The following is a 22176-nucleotide window of genomic DNA, read 5'->3' on the forward strand; positions in this document are numbered from 1 at the left end:
CATTTAACAAGGTGTGCCACTGCCTGGCCCCCCCCTAACTTATTTTTCCAGTGGCTAGGAACAAAAAGCACATTTAGAATGTTGAAATAACAACGAAAGACATGTTAATAACTAATACCTATAGCCATACTTGTGGATCTTCACTGTTCCAAAAACTTCTATATATTCATTTACCCCTCACAAGATCTATATGATGTAGATATTATATGTGCCATTTGTGACAGCAGAGAAACTGAGGCAGTCAAGGGTTATATGATTTTTTCTCAGGTCACATAGCTCTCCTAGGTATCTTTCCAAAGAACACAAAATGACCTATTCAAAAAAAATCCATGCACACTTACATGGCCATGCTATTTGTAATAGCTAACATTTGGAAACAATTCAAGTGTCCAACAACAGATGAATGGTTAAGGAAGTTGTGCCATATATATACAATGGAATCTAAACAGCTGTAAGAAATAATGACACGATCCCCTTTGTTGCAACATGGATGTAAGTTGAGGGAACTGTTAATTCAGATAAGTCAGAAGAAGGGCAAATGCTGATACTCTCACTCACTGATGAACTCTGAGAAGCAAAACAAAGCACAGTACTGGGTGAATTATCAATGGACTATAGTCAATTGCAGCAGATCCAGGTATTCAGTGGAGGATGGGAAGGTTACAGTGGGAAGATTGGGGACCTACATCCTTAGGGTTAAATAAGATGATGGCTTGATTCAGGGCAAAGTGTACTGAATGAGACTAAGTTAATTTATTTTTACTTCTTTAATATTTTTTCATTTGTTTTATTATATCGTGAATTTCTTTTGGTAAATATTGAGTACCTTGTTTCGTTTGAGAGAATAGACAGCCCAAATGCAACTCAAGACAAACTGCTCAGCACTCTTGGTTTGGAGTTTAATTTCTAAGCTAAAATATAGGTTTCAACATTATGCCCTTCTTTCTCTCTCTCTCTCTTTTTTTTTCTTTTTCTCAGCTTTATCTCAAGGTTCTAGATTAAAAAAAATTTTATCCATAAAATGGAAATATTAACAAGACCATAGGATAAGAGGGGTACAGTTCCACACAATTCACACCACCAGAACTCCTTATGCTATCCCTCCACTTGAAAGCTTTTCTATTCTTTATCCCGCTGGGAGTATGGACCCAGGATCATTATGGGGTGCAGAAGGTGGAAGGTCTGGTTTCTGTAGTTGCTTCCCCACTGAACATGGGCGTTGGCAAGTCAATCCATACTCTCAGCCTGTCTGTCTCTTACCCTAGTAGGGTGGGTCTCTGGGTAATTGGAGCTCCAGGACACATTGGTGGGGTCCTCTGTCCAAGGAAGTCTGGTCAGCATCATGCTGGCATCTGGAACCTGGTGGCTGAAAAGAGAGTTAACATACAAAGTCAAACAAATTGTTGAACAATCATGGACCTAAAGGCTAGAATTGTGCAGATGAAGTTTTGGGGGTGAGGTACTCCCTGCAGACTCTTGTGTACTTTTGCTTTCAGGTATATATTTTTCCCTGGTTTATGGGCACGTGTGAACATATGCTGTATCTCAGGGGAACTGGACTATATCTAGGTTTGGGGACTTTATTGGGGAGTGGACCACCTGGAATGGAATTAGAGAATACTATGAAAGGAAAGGTCTCACCCGAGTGATGAAGCTGAAGGGCTGTCATTCCACACCTGAAGTCTCTGGACACAGTCTAAAGTGAAACATGCTGGGGTGGCACTCGTTGAGCTGATTAGGTTGCGATCTGCGGATGCAATATTATTTGATATGAATTGTGAGAAGCATGCAGGAAAGTGGTTATGCCCCTTTCTTAAGAAGTATCATGATCCTATTTCTTTGTTGAGGAATAGTGGCCTCTCCTCTGTTGCATCTCAATAGGTATTTTGCTCACCTCTGAATTTAAATAGTAAGCATATAACGGAGTATTTATGACTACTAAAAAATGAAACAAAACCAAATACTCTTGCTTCTTCCTCACTTTCTCTTTCTCTTAGAATGCCTAAAATTTCAACAATGAAGACTTATTTAAAATTATTTTTTCACTGCCAGTAGACTTTTTCTATTGTAAAAGGCTTGAAACAATTTAAAGAATTAATAGAAAAGTAAAGGTTAAAGAACACTACATAACTTACAGACTTTTAAGCTATTTCATGTCAGGAATGAAAAACAACATTGATTTATTTATTTTATACAAAATGATTTTTAAAAGCTAGTATGGATAGATTTCAGTGGGAGATAGTTCCATTTACTTTTTTTTCCCTCTGAGTAATAGAGCAGTTGTAATGCTACCATTTTATACCCAACAACAAATTGAAACAAGTCAAGGAAACTACAGGATAATCAGTATTGATAGAAGATGATTGGTTGTGCAGTCAGTAAAGGCATTCATTCTGTCTCTATCTTTAGAGGATATCATTGACCAATTTTGATAACCTAGTTTGTAGATTACAGTAACTGCTATTTCTTGGGAATTCTTTTTGAACTCTATCAGTTTACAATATAGAGATATCTATTTAGAAAAGAAAACCTCCCATTGCTGTGGAAACAGAACCTGGCATCAGTCAAGTTGGTGTTATAAACTCTGGTTGATTTATGATTACTTTGTCTACACTTTGATCAAAAGACAGTGTATACACTTTTTCAGATCACTTGAAAATGGATAGCATTTATTGTCATTTGGAAATAATATTAATTATCATAAATTTATTGCATGTTAGAGTAGTCTTGGACTTATAAAGATGTTTGTTTAAAACATCTCAAATCCAGTTTTGCAACAGTGCATTAAGTGTCAATGTCAGTTTCCAGACTCAGAATATAAAATAGGTAAAACCAACATCTGTGAGTGGCACTGGGGAACTGATGAGAAGAAAACTATAAGAAAATTGTTGAGTAATAACTTACTTAGTAAAATGTCTGCTAAAATACTTACTATTACCAAAATTGTTTCAATGAAAGTTACATCTCATTAGAAAATTCTTTTTTAATATTTATTTATTCCCTTTTGTTGCCCTTGTTTTATTGTTGTAGTTATTATTGTTGTTGTTTTTGATGTCATTATTGTTGGATAGGATAGAGAGAAATGGAGAGAGGAGGGGAAGACAGAGAGGGGGAGAGAAAGATAGACACCTGCAGACCTGCTTTACCTCTTGTGAAGTGACTCCCCTGCAGGTACGGAGCTGGGGGTTTGAACCGGGATCCTTATACTCTTCCTACCGCTCGACTCTCTCCATTAGAAAAATCTTACATAGGGTTACATTCATATTCTGCAATGAACTTTTTAGGTGATTCTTTTGTCCACCAAATTTTGAATGTCACTACCGTAGAATGTTATAGTTCATACTCTGTATTCCTAGACTTTGGCAATTGCCCTGGAGTACAGATTTATGTATAAACAACTGAGATGTCAAGTACTATTTTGTTATTATTATTTTTCCTTTTGCCACCAACATTTTCTGTTGAGACTTGGTGACTTCCTTATTATATCACTCCAGGTAGACTATTTTTTTCCTGGTTTTTTTTTGTTTGTTTGTTTGTTTAACTTAAGAATGAGGGTGCAAGACAGAGGGAGTTATAGAGAGAGGCTACATACAGTACTGCTTCACTGTCCTTTACATGGTGATCCCATATGGTAATGGGGCTCAAACCTGTGTCTTACACTGTAAGTCTTTCACTGTAAGAACTGAGCTATATCCCAGCTTCCTTACCATGTTTTTTCAAACATAAAAGCTGATTCTAAGGCTTGAAATGAGTTATCAGGAAGCTACTTTGATACTGCTTTTATGTTTTTATAAGACTGACTACAAAGGGAGCTGGGTCAAGATCCTGGTTCTTCAAAAGAATACACAAAATTGACAAACGCTTGGCCAGGTTCATAACACACACACACACACACGCACACGCACATGAACACGCACACACACACACACACACACACACACACTGGATGAAGACTCAAATAAATAGGATTATAAATGAAAGAGGAGATGTCACAACAGACGCCAGAGAAATTCAGTGTGTCATAGAGGCTTCTATGAACAACTATATGCCTCTAAGCTAGAGAAACAGGAAGAAATGGAAAGTTCCTAGAAGCATATAACCTTCCAAAATTGAAGCAAGAGAAATAGTAAACATGAACATACCAATCACAGCCAAAGAAATTGAAATAATCATCGAGAACTTTTCTAACAATAAAAATCCAGGCACAGATGGTTTTATAAATGAATTCTATAAAACTTTCAAGAAAATACTAATACCCATACTTTTAAAAGCTCTTACAAAATATCAAAGACATAGAAATACTCCCATCTACCTTCTGTGAAGCTAACATCAATCTAATAGCAAAAGAAGACAGAGAGACAACAGCAAGGAAAAGAAAACTACAGATATCTCTGATGAACATAAATACTAAGATATTGAACAAAATTCTAGTCAGCTGGATACAACAGTATATTAAAAAGAGTGTACATCACCACTAAATGAGATTTATCACAAGACTTCAAGGCTGATTAAATACACATAAATCAATTAATGTTATCCTCTATATGAATAAAAAATTAAAAACATAATCATTTCAATAAATGCAGAGAAAGCCAGTGATAAAATTCAACACCCCTTCATGATCAAAACACTACAAAAAATGGGAATAGATAGAAAATTTCTTAATCTAGTAGAGTCCATCTGTAGCAAACTTGTATATTGTGAAGAAACTTAAAACATTCTCACTTAGATATAAGACAGGACTGCCCACAATCACTGTTGCTGTTAAATACAGTGTTAAATGTTCTTGGTATAGCAATTAGGCAAGAGAAAGTAATTAAAAAGATACAGATTGGAAGAGAAGAAGTTAAACTGAATTGCTATTATTTGCCAATAATATGATAGTATAAGTGGAAAATCTAAAGAATCCAGTAGGAATCACCTGAAAATTATCTAGCAGTTTAGTAATGTATCAGTCTACAAAATTATAATATACAAAAATATACAATATATAATATAATATAATATAAATATAATAAATATAATATACAAAATATACAAAATATACAAAATATACAAAATATAATATACAAAAGCCAGTAGCATTTCATTATGAAAATACTAAGTCAGAAGAAGAAAAAAATCCAGAAATCAGCCTCATTCCGTATAGCAGCAAAAAACAATAAAACATCTAGGAATAAGACTGACTAAAGAAGTAAAAGACTTGTATACTTAAAATTATGAGTTGCTATTCAAAGAAATAGAAAAGATACAACTAAGTGGAAAGATATTCCATATTCATGAATTGGAAATCATGAACATAATCAAAATCACTATTCTAAGAAGAGTCAGATAAAATTTAATGCAATCCTCATCAAAGTCCCACCAGATTTTTTTTTAAGAGAATAGAATAAAAGCAGGACCAGGTGGTTGCACAACCAGTTAAGAGCACATAGTATGAAGCTCAAGGACATGTGAAGGGATCCTGACTCAAGCCCTCAGCTTCCTACCTACAATGAGGTTACTTCATGAGCAGTGAAACAGGTCTGCAGGTATCTCCCTTTCTCTTTCCCTCTCTGTCTCCCCCTCCTCTTCCAATTTCTCTCCATCCTATCCAATAGGGCTCTTAACCCCTGGAGGCAAAATTAATTAATTAAATAATTTAAAAATAAAAGAATAGAACAAAAGCTACAAATGTTTGTCTGGAACCAGAAAATACCTAGAGTTGCCAAGACAATCTTGAGAAGAAAAAACAGAACTGGAGGCATCACATTCTAGATCTGAAACTATATTATGGGGCCATTGTAATCATAATTTTCTGGTATTCGGACATAAATAGATACACTGATAAGTAAAATAGAATTGAGAGCCCAGGTCATCTACTCCCATGGTTATCTACTTTTTTTTTTACCTCTTTTTTTTAATTTTTTTTTTTAAATTTTTTATTTAAGAAAGGATTAGTGAACAAAGGCATAAGGTAGGAGGGGTACAACTCCACACAATTCCCACCACCCAATCCCCATAACCCATCCCCTCCCCTGATAGCTTTCCCATTCTTTAGCCCTCTGGGAGTATGGACCCAAGGTCATTGTGGGTTGCAGAAGGTGGAAGGTCTGGCTCCTGTAATTGCTTCCCTGCTGAACATGGGCGTTGACTGGTCTATCTATATTCCCAGCCTGCCTCTCTCTTTCTCTAGTAAGGTGGGGCTCTGGGGACATTGATTAAACCATAGGATAAAAGGGGTACAACTCCACACAATTCCCACCACCAGAACTATGTATCCTATCCCCTCCCCTGATAGATTTCCTATTCTTTTAATTTTTTTAATTTTTAATTTTTTAAAAATTTATTTTAAAAAGGAGACATTAACAAAACCATAGGATAAAAGGGGTACAACTCCACACAATTCCAACCACCAGATCTCCATATCCCATCCCCTCCCCTGATAGCTTTCCCATTCTTTAGCCCTCTGGGAGTATGGACCCAAGGTCATTGTGGGTTGCAGAAGGTGGAAGATCTGGCTCCTGTAATTGCTTCCCTGCTGAACATGGGCGTTGACTGGTCTATCTATATTCCCAGCCTGCCTCTCTCTTTCTCTAGTAGGGTGGGGCTCTGGGGACATTGATTAAACCATAGGATAAAAGGGGTACAACTCCACACAATTCCCACCACCAGAACTATGTATCCTATCCCCTCCCCTGATAGATTTCCTATTCTTTAACCCTCTGGGAGTATGGACTCAAGGTCATTGTGGGATGCAGAAGGTTGAAGGTGTGGCTTCTGTAATTGCTTCCCCACTAAACATGGGCGTTGACAGGTAAATCCATACTCCCAGCCTGTCTCTCTCTTTCTCTAGTGGGGAAGTCCTCTGGGGAAGCGGTGCTCTAGGACATATTGGTGGGGTTGTCTGTCCAGGGAGTCTGGTCGGCATCATGCTAGCATCTGGAACCTGGTGGTTGAAAAGAGAGTTAACATACAAAGCCAAACAAATTGTTGACCAATCATGGATCTAAAGGCTGGAATAGTGCAGATGAAGAGTTGGGGGGGGGTCCTCCATTTTGTAGATAGTTAGTAGGCCTATTTTAGTTATATTCCAAAGAGCTTGTGGCTATACTAGTTTTTTTTTTCTTTTTCTTTTTTCCTCTGAGCCTGAATTCTGATATGCATGTGGATCCAAGTTATTGTCTGGGGAGATGATGTCATGGCTGGAAAAAGGACCAGAAAGCTGATCACAGAAGAGAGTAGCTCCCTAATATGGGAAAAGGGTATAAATATTGTTGACTGTAAACCCCATCAATTTGATATGATCTGGGGCCCATATTCAGCTTAGGAACCTATGTGACCTCTGCATCCTGTAGATCTGAGCTCACATTTTGTGGTCTGCTGGGGCTCACATGGAGTGGCTCCAACCAGGGGGTAAGCCTCCAACCCTCCCTCGCCAGCTCAAGAGATCACATGACTCAGGAAGGAGATATCGGGGAATATTCTGGTACAAACATTCATTTATTGGGAGAAGAATACAGGTTTTTATAAAGAGTTAAACAAAGAACATTTTTTACACATGTCAGAAATTACAGGTTTCTTAAAGGTCAGCTTACCCCTATGGTAGGGGGCTGGTATGACAAGAACTGATGAGATACATAAAGGTCAAAATGATTAGTCTCCATGATGCAGGCAAGTTAATTATCCAAAGGCATTTGAGAGAAGCATAGGGGTTAAACCAGTAAGGTGAGATAGAGAAGAAAAACAAAGTTTGATGTGAATCACAGATACCAAGGGATACAAAGAAATAGAATTTGGGGGTTTCACTGCCGGGGTGTATGATAGAGTGTGTTCTCCTTTATGATCAAAATGTGAAGTGGATGTGTGAACTTGGAGTGAACCCTAAAGCAGGCAGCCATTTGGCCTGCTGCTAGCAGGGGAAACTAAGCGTGAGAGGCTTGTAGGCTTTCTGTGAGCTTGAGAGACTAACAAGGAGAAACTGAGTCTGGGAAACTTTTCCCTCTTGGGTCATCTCTATAAGGAGAGAGGCTAACAAGTGGGGTGTCTTTCCAGACCTCCATCCAAGGATGGGAGAGCTCCCCTAAGCTCTACCAAGCTTTCACATAGTCCCACAGTGGTCATGAGTAGGAACATTCCAAGCTGCCCAAATATTGACCCATCTTCCTCAGGTGTAACATAGAGTATGTTGTCCATCCTCTCAAAGGAGGATGGAACATTCTCTACCATTGTTGATTCAAGTTCAGGGCAAGGTCTTATGGGGGCCCACAAAGGGGTCTATTGTGTTGTTCCTATTAGAAATGACCGGTAACAATAGAGAAAGGGATTTCTTCGAGGTCTAGGCCCATCATGTCAGGCATGGAATGTCAACCCTTTACCCTCATTACTTGGGTGAGACCTTTCCTTTCATAGTATTCTTTAATTCCATTCCAGGAGGTTCACTTCTAACAAAGTCCCAAAACCTAGATATAGACCAGGTCCCGTGAGATAGAGCATATGTTCACATGCATCCATAATTAGGGCGAAATATATACCTGAAAGCAAAAATATACAATAGTCTGTAGTGAGTCAGTATAAAGTTGATAATGAAATAGTGTCTACTTAGATAGGTTCCTCACCTACTTCCTATTGTAGTTCTCTCACTCACTCCAAAGGTAACCTTAGCAAAGGAAGGACTGTAAAAGCTGAATAAGGGCAAGAGACTGGCATACTTTAATGATGACTCTTTAGTCACTATCAGGGCACCCCATTATCTGGGGTCCTAATCAGTGATCTAATTTTTTAACAATATTTATTTATTCCCTTTCATTTCCCTTGTTTTATTGTTGTAGTTATTATTTTTGTTGCTGTTGATGCCGTTGTTGTTGGATAGGACAGAGAGAAATGGAGAGAGGAGGGGAAGACAGAGAAGGGGAGAGAAAGATAGATACCTACAGACCTGCTTCACTGCTTGTGAAGCAACTCCCCTGCAGGTGGGGAGCCAGGGGCTCAAACCGGATCCTTACTCTGGTCCTTGTGCTTTGTGTCACATGTGCTTAACCCGCTGTGCTACCACCCGCCTCCTGGTCATCTAATTTTTAACAAGGGGGTCCAAACTATTAAATGAAGGAGAGCCTCTTCAACAAATGGTTTTGGAAAAATTGGATTGAAATGTGCAAGAGAATGAAACTGAACCACTGCATTTCACCACACATAAAAGTAAACTACAAATGGATCAAGGACTTGGATGTTAGACCAGAAACTATCAAATAATTAAAGCAAAATATTGGCAGAACTCTTCCATCTAACTTATATTGGCATTTAATTTTTTAATTTTTTTAAATTATCTTTATTTGATAGAGACAGTCAGAAATCAAGAGAAAAGGGTTGGACAGAGAGAAAGAGAGACAGAGAGACACCTGCAGCACTGCTTTACTACTCTTGAAGATTTTCCCCTGCAGGTGGGGACTGGGGACTCAAACCTGGATCCTTACACATTGTAACATGTGTGCTCAACCAGGTGTGCCACCACCCAGCCCTGAATATATTGGCATTTTCAATGAAACAAGTACAATAGCAAGGAAGACTAAAACAAAAATAAGCCAGTGGGACCATATCAAATCCTGCATAGCAAAAGAACCCTACCACACATACTGAAACAAAGAGACTCATAAAAGATTAGAAGAGGGAGCCAGGCGGTGGTACAGTGGGTTAAGCACACATGGCACAAAGAGCAAGGACTGGCTTAAGGATCCCGGTTCAAACACCCAGCTCTCCACCTGCAGGGGATTGCTTCACAGGCAGTGAAGCAGGTCTGCAGGTGTCTGTCTTTCTCTCTCTCTCTCTCTGTCTTCCCCTCCTCTCTCCATTTCTCTCTGTTCTGTCTAACAATGACATCAGTAACAACAATAACTATAACAACAATAAAAAACAAGGGCAACAAAAGGGAAAATAAATAAATAAAAATTTTTAAAAAATTGGAAGAAGATTTTTACATGCCATACATTAGAGAGAAGGCTGATAACCAAAAATACATAAACAGCTCACCAAAGTCAGCAACAACAAAAGCAAACAAATAATAAAAATCAAATGTTCCTATCCACAAGTGGAGAGAGGATATGAATATTCACCAAAGAAGAGATCAAAAGGCCAGCAAGACAGAAAAAATGTTCCAAGTCATTGATTGTCAGAGAAATGCAAATAAAGAGAATGAGAAACCACTTTACTCCTGTGCAAATGTCATACATCAGAAACAATAGCAACAAAAAATACTGAAGAGGTTTCAGATGTAAGGGAACCCTCCTGCACTGCTGGTGAGAATGTAAATTGGTCCAATTTCTGTGGAGACCAATCTAGAGAGTTCTCAGAAGGCCAGAAATGGATCTACTCTGACTGGACAGTTCCTCTCCTGGAGATATAGCCTAAGGAATCACACACACACACACACACACACACAAACACACACACACACACACACACACACACACACAAACAAAAACGAAAGGATCTATTTTTACCTATGTTCATAGTTGCACAATTTGTAATAGCCCAAACACCTGAAAGCAACCTAGATGTTCAGGAACAGATGAACGGCAAAGAATGTTGTGACATATATATATATATATAATTCAACCATTAAGAATGTTGAATTCACCTTTTTCACCTCATCTTGGATGGAGCTTAAAGGAATCATGTTAAGTGAGATAAATCAGAAAGAGAAGGATGGATATGAGATGATATCACTCATGGATAGGAGTTGAGAAATAAGAACAGAAAAGAGAAACCAAAATAGAACTTGGGCTGCCTTTGGTATATTGCACAAAAATAATGGACTCAGGGAGTCGGGTGGTAGGTAGTGCAGCGGGTTAAGCGCAAAGCGCAAGGACCAGCATCAGGATTCCAGTTCCAGCCCCCGGCTCCCCACCTGCAGGGGAGTCCCTTCACAGGCGGTGAAGCAGGTCTGCAGGTGTCTATCTTTCTCTCCCCCCCTCTGTCTTCCCCTCCTCTTTCCATTTCTCTTTGTTCTGTCCAACAACGACTACATCAGTAATAACTACAGCAGTAAAACAACAAGGGCAACAAAAGGGAATAAGTAAATAAATATTAATAAAAAAAGAAAGTAAGGGTGTGTGTGTGTGTGTGTGTGTGTGTGTGTGTGTGTGTGTGTGTGTGTGTGTGTGTGAGGTGGAGCTTTCAGGTCTTTTTGCATGATGTTGGAAGAAGACTCAGGCTGAGGGTAAGCGTGTTTTGCAGAAAACTGAGAAATTTTGCACATGTACCAACAACTTTTTTTTTACTATTAACCATTAATCCTAGTAATGAAAAATTAATATATATTCCACAAAATGCAGAAAATACAGTGTATTGTCTTATAACAATGTCCTCACAAATACATGATTTGTATTTGTTATGTCTTGAAAATGTATTTAAACAACAACAAAATCCCTTTTAATAAATTCCAAAATTTTATTAAAAAAATATGGGTAATTTTGAACTAGGTAGAAAGAAACATCAAATAGTATTTTTCACAGTAATCTCAGTATTTTTTTTACAGCAAGTTTTAACTTATGACATGCTTAGTTTTCAACAATATCTGTGTGTTCTTAGATGTATTCACATCAGGGAATATATATATTATATTCTTCCTAAACATTATTTATTTCAGAAAATATATGTTTAACACTTAGGTTAAAAGTTTGCATTATGGAAAGCATTTTGTTTCCATACACATTGAAAATTCATTAGCTTTAAGGTATGTGTTCTCCTTGGATTATTTTCATGTTTAATGGCATTTCAGCTGCTCTGCTTATTGTGATATTTGACGACCTATCAGTGAACACTAGGTGATAGGAAATGATATGCTGGACTTTTGAAACCAGAGTAGAAAATGATGGGGCTTGTGTACATGTCCTTTCTCTTTTAATCTTGCTTGTTACCTTTGGAGGAAATTCTCAGATTCTACATCCGTGTGTAGACTACACGTGACCTCCTTCCCTTGATCTTTACTTATTGAGACCATATAACATGAAAATGTTCACTTTATTTAAATCAGGAATGTGGTTGCATATTGTTAATCAGCTGAGCTGTAGAGTTGTAGTGAACATTTCTATCTTTGGTGAGCAGTAATATTTTTTATTAACAAGCTCAATGAATGACTGTATATTTTTTGCTTACTTATGTTTTTATGTCATAGTAGCACAAAGCACCTTTCATAAATGTGGTATTTAAATATATGTATACATATCACATTAAGCAAGTAAGATGCTTTGATAATTGGATTAGAAATAGACTGGCTGTATTTAATCACAGAATTACACAGCCCCACTTTTAAGCTGTGATTTTAATAGTTTGTAGTAAGATTAAGTATGACTTACAGTCCATCAATTAGTTACTGCTGTCTTCGTAAATAAAATTATTGCAACAGAGCCATTCTCATTGCTTTATGTATATGACTTGACTGTGACTTCCCCTATAACAGCAGAACTGAGTAGCTATGACAGATCATATGGGTCATAAAGCCAGACATATTTATTCTCCGGCGCTTCACACACACACACACACACACACACACACACACACACTGATGACTACTTGTCTATAAATAACAATTTAAGTTGATGCCATTGGTTGCTGATTGAAATATACACACATACAAGAACAACTTCTAGCAAGTGTTTGCTATTTCAGAAATACTTTATGTTCTACATATAGGAAGAATGTCACCATCATTATCAAAGAATAATTATACAATATTTATGTGTGAATTGTTATTTGTCTTTAAGCATAAAATCATATAAAATTATATGAAATATTACTTTTTAAATATAAATTTCATCTTGTAATATTTAGACTGTGGTTAAGAGTGTTTAAGATTATAAATTAGATTGAATTAGGGTGTAGCATTTTGTTTATTTTTTTACCATATTAATGTCTTTTTTAGTTGTTTCTGAAACAGAAAATTTACTAAATGAGCTGGAGCAAATGCTACAGCAAGCACTAGAACCCACAGCCACACCTAATTTGTCTGAAGAGGGACATGGAGAAGAAATACATTCAGAAGAAAAGGTAGTATTGGCAGTTCTTAGTGATCTTTTTTCAAAAATTCTTTTTACTATCTTTATTTATTTATTGGATAGAAACAGAAATTGAGAGGAGATAAGAGAGACAGAGATGCCTGCAACATTACTTTACCACTTGCAAAGCTTCCCCCTACAGCTGGGGATTTGGAGCTCGAACCTGGGTCCATGTGCTTTGTAACATGTACACTCAACCATGTGCACCACCACCTGGCCCCTTGTTCTTATAAATCTTAAATAGAAAATTCAGATGAGATCCAGTATGTTCAAGGTGGCATGGCCATAAACTAGACACTTAAAATTATTTAAATAGCAGAAGGTGTTCCTGGGTGTACTATTTAATTGTGGGGAAATCTTTATTCACTGTTGAAATTTAAATTCTTGATTATCACAAAGTGAATAACAGACTCATTGCCTGTTAAGAAATCAGAATACTTTTATCAGTCTTTGAAAAAAAAAATCCTGTATTTGAACAGAAAAGCTCTCTTTATTTTAGATCTTAGAGTTGGATTGAAGAAAGATGGAGGAGACTGACTGTAGCTGATGGTGTGCAAATACAAAGACCTCTCCCCTGCTTCCAATCTTTACAGTCAGGAGAAGGGGCAAGGATAAAAGCAGCTTTCTTGGTTCATGCATAAGCATAACCTCTTTAGGAGCAAAACTTATTTTTAGCATACCAGATGTAGAACTTTACACGGAATGTTTCACTACTCATATCTAGATTTGTCCTCTTTATGTTTTTCCTTTTATTTTTGCCAACTGTGCTGGGATGAGAAAATCCACCTATGGTGACATGAATTTTAAGTTGTCAAACTGCTCTGCACTTCAGTTCCATATCTCTGCAGATAAAATTAAGATATAATACCCAGGACATCAATAGTTTAGTAGGTGTGAGAAAACCAAGTCTAAGCAGACACTTCTATAAGGTGCTACAGCTGTTTACTAAATAGTTTAGTGAGGAGTCCTATCCTTTTTTTTAAATTTATTTATTTATTTGATAGAGACAACTAGAAATTGAGAGGAAGGGGGAGATAGAGAGAGAGAAGGAGGCAGAGAGACACCTGCAGCACTGCTTCGCCATTTGTGAAGCTTTCCCCCTGCAGGTGGGGGCCAGGGGTTGGAACCTGCGTCCTTGCACATTGTTAACATGTGCGTTCAACAAGGAGCGCCACCCCGCGGGCTGGTAGAGGAGTCCTATCCTTAAGGTCTCCTTCATTCATCCCTCCATTCATTTAGACATTTAGTGTCCTGAGTCAAGAGAGTACAGTGGCTTGGAGAATTGACACCGAAATACAGTGCTTGTGTCATGTCTTGGTCCTGCCACTGAAACTTGTATAATTTGGGAATGTTTTTTGTCACTTGCATCAGAACTGTTTTGAGGGCCATATAGAGAAGTAAGGGCTTCTTATATTAATTGAAGTTCCAACGTTAGCTGTTACTGTAGATGAAAATTTGCTATGGCAGTCACTAGAAAATAAATACAAAGATTTTCTTATTTTTCTTTTCCCACATTCTCATTTTAAGCAACTACCTTTTCCTGTCTATCTGCTTTTAGATGGCAGAAAAACTTAATGGACATGGTTGTTTACACAGGCCAGCAGACTGCCTGACTGATTGTATGCTTTTATCCAGAGCTTCAACAAGAATAAAGATGGTTACAATTCTTAAAAAAAAATTTTTTTTTTTTTAGAAAAAGATTTGTTTATTAGTAAGAGAAGAGAGTAAGGAAAAGAGATAACTAGAGTATCACACATGTGTACTACCAGGGAATGATCTTTCCAATTATTGCTTTAAAAATTTATTTTATTTCGGGAGTCAGGTGGTAGCGCAGCGGGTTAAGCGCACGTGGCGCGAAGCACAAGGACCGACCCACCTGCAGGGGAGTCGCTTCACAGGCGGTGAAGCAGGTCTGCAGGTGTCTATCTTTCTCTCCCCCTCTCTGTCTTCCCCTCTTCTCTCCATTTTTCTCTGCCCTATCTAACAATGACGACATCAATAACAGCAATAATAACTACAACATAAAAAGACAAGGGAAAATAAATAAGTAAAAAAAAATTTTTTTAATTATTTTACTTCAATAAGAGAGAGATACAGAGAGAAAGATACAGAGAAAGAGAGAGACCAGAGCACCACTCTGCTCTGATTTTTTGTGGTATTGGGGGTTCAACCTGGGACCTTGGAGCTTCAGGCGTGAAAGTCTTTTGCATAACCATTATGGTTTCTCAAATTATTCTTTCTTAAGCAAATGACGTTTTTGTTTGAACACCACATGGTTCTATGCAGTGTTTTCTCAGTCTTCACAGTTTGTCTTTTCAAAAATAAAGCCAGGTTGATTTTTATAGATATCCTGTAGCTTTTGTAGTTATAGAATTGGCTTCTATTTTGCCTTTGTAGCTAGTAACTTGATAGAACAGAGAATTATTTCTGATTTTTTTACTTCTTAAGGTAAAATGCATAGTTTTAGTACATCTCCAGGAAGGAGCTCATTTTCTGTTTCGAATTCTAGTAAGTCTTTATGCTTTCAAAAGGTATTTAGAAATTGTTTTAAAAAAATTAAGCATTTTAACTTGCTGGCAGGTAGGGAAGTGTCTCCTGCTGATTGGTTCATAAGCCCCACCCCCCACTGAGCTTTATAAATTTGGCATTCATGCCAAGTTCAGGCTATTGAGAGTCTTTTTTCACTTTCAGATGAAGAGAATAGCAATGAAACCAACTATAAAAGTGGGAGCAATTCCCAACTTAAATGTTTGACTAAGAACTAGCTTCCTCCATCCTTCCTTCCCTCTCCCTCTCTCTTTCTTTTTCTTCATTCTTCTTTCTCTCCTTCCTTCAGTTCTTCCTACCCTCTCTCTACTTTGCTTTCTTTCTTCATAGGAAAATTTAATATGACTTAAAATTAGAAATACGTTTGTTTTTACCAGATCACTGATAAGTTGTGGCTTGTGGTGATACTAGATGCCTTGGGCATGAGAAGGCTTTTTTTTTTTTTTTTTTTTTTGCATAATCGTTATGCTATCTCCCCAACCCCAAACTGTGTTTTATTTTAAAGATAGGTGCTCTTAAATGCTAAATCCATCAAAAATAGCAATCTGATAATTATAAGTCCAGAGCATATTTATGCTCTGAGCAGATATTGTCTGACCTATTTTCAAAGTTGTAAATTTGATGATGTTGTTATTGTTAAGTTTATATGTAAGATTTCAAGTTGATTACTCTCAAACATTTCTATCAGTGGATAAGAGTAGCCACATACAAAAGCATTATAAACACATGCTTAATCAAAATTCACTGGTATCTGACATTGGAATACTATGAATTTTTTTCTTAGAATAATGACTGTCCTAATTTTGCTCTTTATATATATATATATATATATATATATATATATATATATTTTTTTTAGCTATTATTAATACTGGTTAACATGCCCTGACCTGGAACGAAATAAAAAGGGATTAACTTCATATTTTTATAAAATCCATTTGAATTAGACAATTCATACACAAGTTAGTTTACTAAATAATTACTTTTATTAAAATGTGGTTTTTGATATATAAACTCTGTAAACTACATGTATAATCTTTCTTCTTGAATTTCATGAGAAACTCTACTGGTGAAATTATAAACCTCAATCATATATGTTTGCATAATTTTTACTGGTATCCTTTCACAATGAGCTAGACCAAAATATTGTTATTTGTAAATAATATAGATGTGTATGTGATGACCACAGAAAAATCTGACTAAAGCAGTTTTAAGTAGCATTCTCTAAAATAATTTTTAAAAGTAAATGTAGTATTAGTGACAGTTCTGAGGGACAGGAGGCCTGGTTACCTCATTTAGCTGGGACTATGAGTCTGTGGTCACTTTGTTTCCCCATTCGAGAGGGGAAGAAATAAAGGTAGCATTAGGGAAATGGAAGAGAATGGATGCCCACCTGGAAGTTATATTAGATATAGGCACGGCCTAGTAGGAAGTGAAGGTGGGAGCCTTACAAGTTCATTAAGGGGGGGGGGCAGCTGTAGCACAATGGGTTAAGCGCACATGGTGGAGAAGTACAAGGACCAGTTTAAGGATCTCTGTTCAATCCCCTGGCTCCCCACCTGCAGGGGGTTGCCTCACAAGCAGTGAAGCAGGTCTTCAGCCTTCTATCTTCCCCTCCTCTCTCAATTTCTTTCTGTCCTATCCAATACCAGTAGCAATAACAATAGCAACAACAAGGGGAACAAAAATGGGGGGCAAAATGGCCTTCAGGAGCAGTGCATTCGTAGTGCAGCCACTGAGCCCCAGGATAACCCTGGAGGCAAAAAAAAAATTCATAAAAGAACAAACTTTGTTGTTTGGATGCATCTTGACTCACATCTACATGTATGTGTGTTTTCAGTTTTACTGAATACAAGCTTAAAAATTCCTAAGACTATGGTCTCCACAATTCTTTGGAAATGAGATCATAGGGAACTAGACACCATATGGGAGAGGCATCTTGGCACCTTTTCCTCCCACTACAAGATCATCATATAACTTTGCATAACTGCTGTTTTTACTACATGTTTTTTCTATACAACTAATTCTCATGCACCTTGTCTGTTCTTTAAAGAAATCTGATGTAATTCTGATGAGTTGTATGATTATTTTCACAGTTACCTACTAAATGCAGCCCTAAACATCCTACAGGCAGTCCATCTGAAAACCTCTATGAAGAAGACTATCTGGTAATTGATGGTATAAAATTAAAAGCTGGAGAATGTATTGACAATATAACTAATAAGTTTAAAGAGATAGATGCTTTGATGTCTGAATTTTAGAGCACTGTAGCCCATTTCAAAAGTTAATTATGAAAACATTTACATCTTTATATTTCCCCAAAGTCAAAACTTTAAAATATTTCATGAAGTGGGTACATACTATGCCCAAGCTGATATTTGCAATAACTTTTTACTTTATATTTGAAAAATAACATTTCTTTTTACAACAGATCAAATGGTATTTAAGTTGATGTTAAAAAGATAGAATTTAAGAAATCTTTGCATTTGTATTTGTAGATTTTTGTTTGGATTTTAAAACGTTTTTATGAAATTTATTGCTTTACACAAATTTGACTCATGAAATGAGTCTAGCCTATTATAATTCTGAGATAATTTAAATTAATATACTTTGAGAATGTTTATTTCTGGTGAAATTAAGCTACTATAAAATAAAAGAAAAGAAAATGATACTAGAGTTGGAGCTTTATTTTAGAAAACTGTCAGTTGCAATTGTTATATTGAAAACAAGTCTTCCAGCCACAGTTTCTAATACTGACTGATTAACAGAGTGTATAGCTTTGTAAGATCAGAATCCTGTAGCCCTCCTTATTGAAACTATGTCTGGATGTGTGGGTGAGAAAAAAACAATTTAAAATATGGAGAAATAAACATACACTATTAAAAGCCCACATATTGGGGGCCGGGTAGTGACATACTAATTGAGTGCCCATGTTACCACGTACAAAGACCTGGGTTCTAGTTCCTGATCTATACCTGCAAGGAGGAAGCTTTTCATGAGCCTTGAAGCAGGTCTGCAGGTGTCTTTTTTTCCCCCCTCTCTTCCTCACTATCTTCCCTTTCCCTCTCAATTCTCTCCATCCTATCTAATATAAGAGAGAGAGAGAGAGATAGGGAGAGAGAGAGAGAGAGAAATGGCTGCCTGGAATGGTGGATTTGAAGTGCAGGCATTGAGCCTGGCAATAACCCTCATGGCAATAAAAAGTAAAATTAAATTAAATTTAAAAAATCCAAATATTAAAAAGTAAAAAGCTCATCACATAATACCTACCAACCCCTTAACTTCTTCCCCTGAAACCTCATTCTTCAGGGGTTGCCATGAACAGTTTGAATGGATGCTATTAAACGAGGAGCAAATCTGATACACCTGAAAAAGAAAAAAAAAAGAAGAGGTATTTATCAGGTGGTATTAGTACTTGCAGACCCCCAAAAAACCCTGGAATTTTATTCTTAGCTGAATAAGGATGGGACAGGAAAATCTATTTATAAAGCAAAGTTGGGATATTCTTACTAGAACCACTATGCAAACCAGGCTAAAAGTCAGTCAAGTTCTAATTGGTGCAATCACATGCAGATTGGGTAAACAATTTAGCAATAATTGGCTGAGTTTCTCGTTCCTGGGTGGTCCGGGGCAGCTGACCTTGTTTCACTTTCTGACTGTAGGTAGAATTGTTTGAGAATGTCAGGGAGCCTCAGAGAGTGCTGATCTTGCCTAGACCAACACTGGACAGCCTCCAGACTTGGGTTTTTCCCAGACTTCAATTGGTGAAACCTGTCTTCTTTCTGCCTTTCTAATATTTGTCAGTGTCCTTCTAGCACATCAAAATGTGTATGTATACAAGAACACCTATCGGCAGTTCCAACAGAGGCTCTTTAATGCTTATTTTTCTCCCAGGTGGGAAAGTGGACAAGGAGCATTCTATGAACATAAAAACAGAAACCAAAGATCAAGGAGACTATATATTTAAGAAGAGAGCTCTCAGCCTTGCTGTTAGTTGAATTTAGTGGTGTGATTGGTGATGGCAATAAGCTACAGGTGAAAAAGGGTGTCCTGTAGCTAAGCTATAACTAGAAGACTCAGTGAAGAGTTTTAAACAATGGATTAATGAAATTCTACGAAGATATCAGAAAGATGACATCATTAGCTCTGGCGCAAAAAGGAGTGGCACTGCCTTGAGATGAGGAAGAGCTCCTTCAGGAATGTAGTTGTGAGTTATGTGATGAAAAGAAGAAGTGGATAGATTCAGGCAAAATTAACATCAGTGAATTTTTAAGATTTGGAGATCAGATAAGGAGATGAGACTAAGAAAGGAATCAGAGACAACTTAATTTCCAGTAATCAAAATAGTACTTACTGAGACTGGAATACATGTAGATTAGAAATATGGGACATAAGGGCAACAGAAGGGAATAAATAAATATTAAAAAAAGAAATATGGGACATATATCAAATTTAGGACCAATTGTATGAGATCTAGCCAGTTCTAAGTTATCAATGCTTGTATTTCCCTCTAAAAACTAGAGTAGCTAGGGAATCTGTCAACACCTCACATTAAAATTCTAAGTAGTACAAAACAGCGAAGGTTACATTCCTCTTCTTCCACAATGTTTCAGAAAAACTCTCCCTCTTCCTTGGCAATATGGTTTTATACTTGTAGTCTATAGGATGTCTCATGGAGTCATTGATACCCTATTTTGCTACTGTTTAGAATCAGCTATAAAAGTGATTGCAGTTGTATTTGAAAATGTTTATCCACATTTTACATGTTTAATATCATCCCCTGCCCCCATCTAGCAGATTACTTGGACCTAATTGCTGTTAGAGGAACAGTCAGTGTTTAGGAACACCAGATTCTCAATAAGATACTAAAATGTCCAATGTTAACTAATCTCACTGTTCTTAGTTGTAGGAGTCAGAAATTTCCATGGAAGTTGTGTGCTCTTGAGTAGCTTACAGTGAATCTGAGAATAAGATATTGGTTGATTGTGTCTGCAGAGGAAGCTATAGTCCTCTTCCTGGAAGAGTCTAGAGAAGCATCTATCCATGCTTTCAAACTTTAACAGAGGATGTCTCAGACAACAGAGGCAAAAACTTACTTCCCATAGAAACAGAACCAAGGCCTAAGCAAGAAATATTTCCTATTCACATGGCAGAGAAACTTTGCTAATTATCTACAAGTAGTTCAGAATTGCTAATAACCTATCTTTCTTTTTAAATTTTATTTATTTATTATTGGATAGGGACAGAGAGAAATTGAGAGGGGAGAGGAAGGTAGGGAGAGAGACAGAGAGATACCTGCAGCCCTGTTTCACCACTCGTGAAGCTTTCCCCCTGCAGGTAGGAACCAGGGGCCTGAACCTGAGTCCTTATGTGCTGTAATGTGTGCGCTTAACCAGGTGCGCCATAGCCTGGCCCCATAACCAGTCTTTCAGTGCTTGAATGAAGGAAGTGTTTATTGTCATTATCCTTCCTATTATACTACTCATAATGTGTGAGTATCCAAAGGATATATATATATATATATATAGATATAGATAGATAGATAGATAGATAGATATAGATAGATAGATATCCCATAGGCCCATATTATATCTGAATTTGATATGTATCTGATGTATTGCATTTTGAGCCTGGTGCTATGATTAGATGATATTTCTGGATATTCTTTGACAAAGATGAAGGTGTTCTCCATGTGACATGAATAATGTGGCTGAGGTGGGGTAAAACAGCTGATTGGCTTATTAGCCATTGTTCTTTGTGTCTTCCTGCACTGCATCATTGTCATGGCCCTAACAGGGCAAAGTGTAATGCTGGGTTTTGTTTGTTTTTACTTTTGACTTTGCCTATTCTTTTCTTTTCTTTACTTTACTTTTCTTTTCTTTCTTTTTTCTTTTTTTCTTCTTCTTTTTTTTTTTTTACCAGAACAATGTTCAGTTCTGCTTTATGATGGTGCATGAGCTTGAACCTGGGATTTTGGAGCCTCAGGCATGAGAGTCTGCTTTCATAACTATTATGCTATCTACCATCCACCCACCTCTTACTTTTGTCAATGAAATTTGAGCACAGTTGCCTTAGGAGGCTATTTTTTTTTTCTGTTTTAGATTTACAAGAAATAAGAAAGAACCCTAGAGGGTCATGCTGGCATAAGCAGTGGCCTGGATTAGACCTGGGACCTAAAGAATTCAAGGCTTCATCCATTGTCCCTCTTTCTGGGTTACATGCTTTCAGTATTATTGTTATTATTATTATTTTCTCCTTCTGAATCTCTTTCATTGCCTTGAGAAGAACATCTCCAATAAGTCCTCTGGTTTGAGGAAGATGAAAGACCACAGGGCAGACCTACAAAATGAAGCAGTTATCTGTTGATCTATAAAATAAGAGATTGCTGTTTAAGCCACTAGGTTTTTGGGTGGTTTGTTAGCTAGCTTTAATGATCAGTAATTAACTGATATACTTGCTATATTGGTTCTGATAACAATTTCCTAGGTCATCTTGGTACCAACTTCCAGACTGTACCTGACCCTAGGACAGAACTACTCTCAAGATTGTTCCTGCCTCCGGAGTGCTAGCCTCAAGTGCTTTGCCCAGTACCCTTTCC

General features: G+C 37.1%; 1 protein-coding gene across 2 annotated transcripts in view; it reads left to right on the forward strand.

Moving 5' to 3' along the window:
• The window catches only part of ZCWPW2 (zinc finger CW-type and PWWP domain containing 2), a 119192-nt gene extending 100964 nt beyond the window's left edge, over nucleotides 1-18228 (forward strand). For both annotated transcript variants that reach the window (XM_060180459.1, XM_060180460.1), the window contains 2 exons: nucleotides 12899-13023; nucleotides 17675-18228. In XM_060180459.1, coding sequence (XP_060036442.1) covers nucleotides 12899-13023; nucleotides 17675-17839 — 290 coding nt within the window. In that variant the 3' untranslated portion in view covers nucleotides 17840-18228. The remainder of the gene's footprint in view (nucleotides 1-12898; nucleotides 13024-17674) is intronic.
• Nucleotides 18229-22176: the final 3948 nt, after the last annotated feature.

The sequence above is a fragment of the Erinaceus europaeus genome, chromosome 21, assembly GCF_950295315.1.
Source record: "Erinaceus europaeus chromosome 21, mEriEur2.1, whole genome shotgun sequence".
NCBI lineage: Eukaryota > Metazoa > Chordata > Mammalia > Eulipotyphla > Erinaceidae > Erinaceus > Erinaceus europaeus.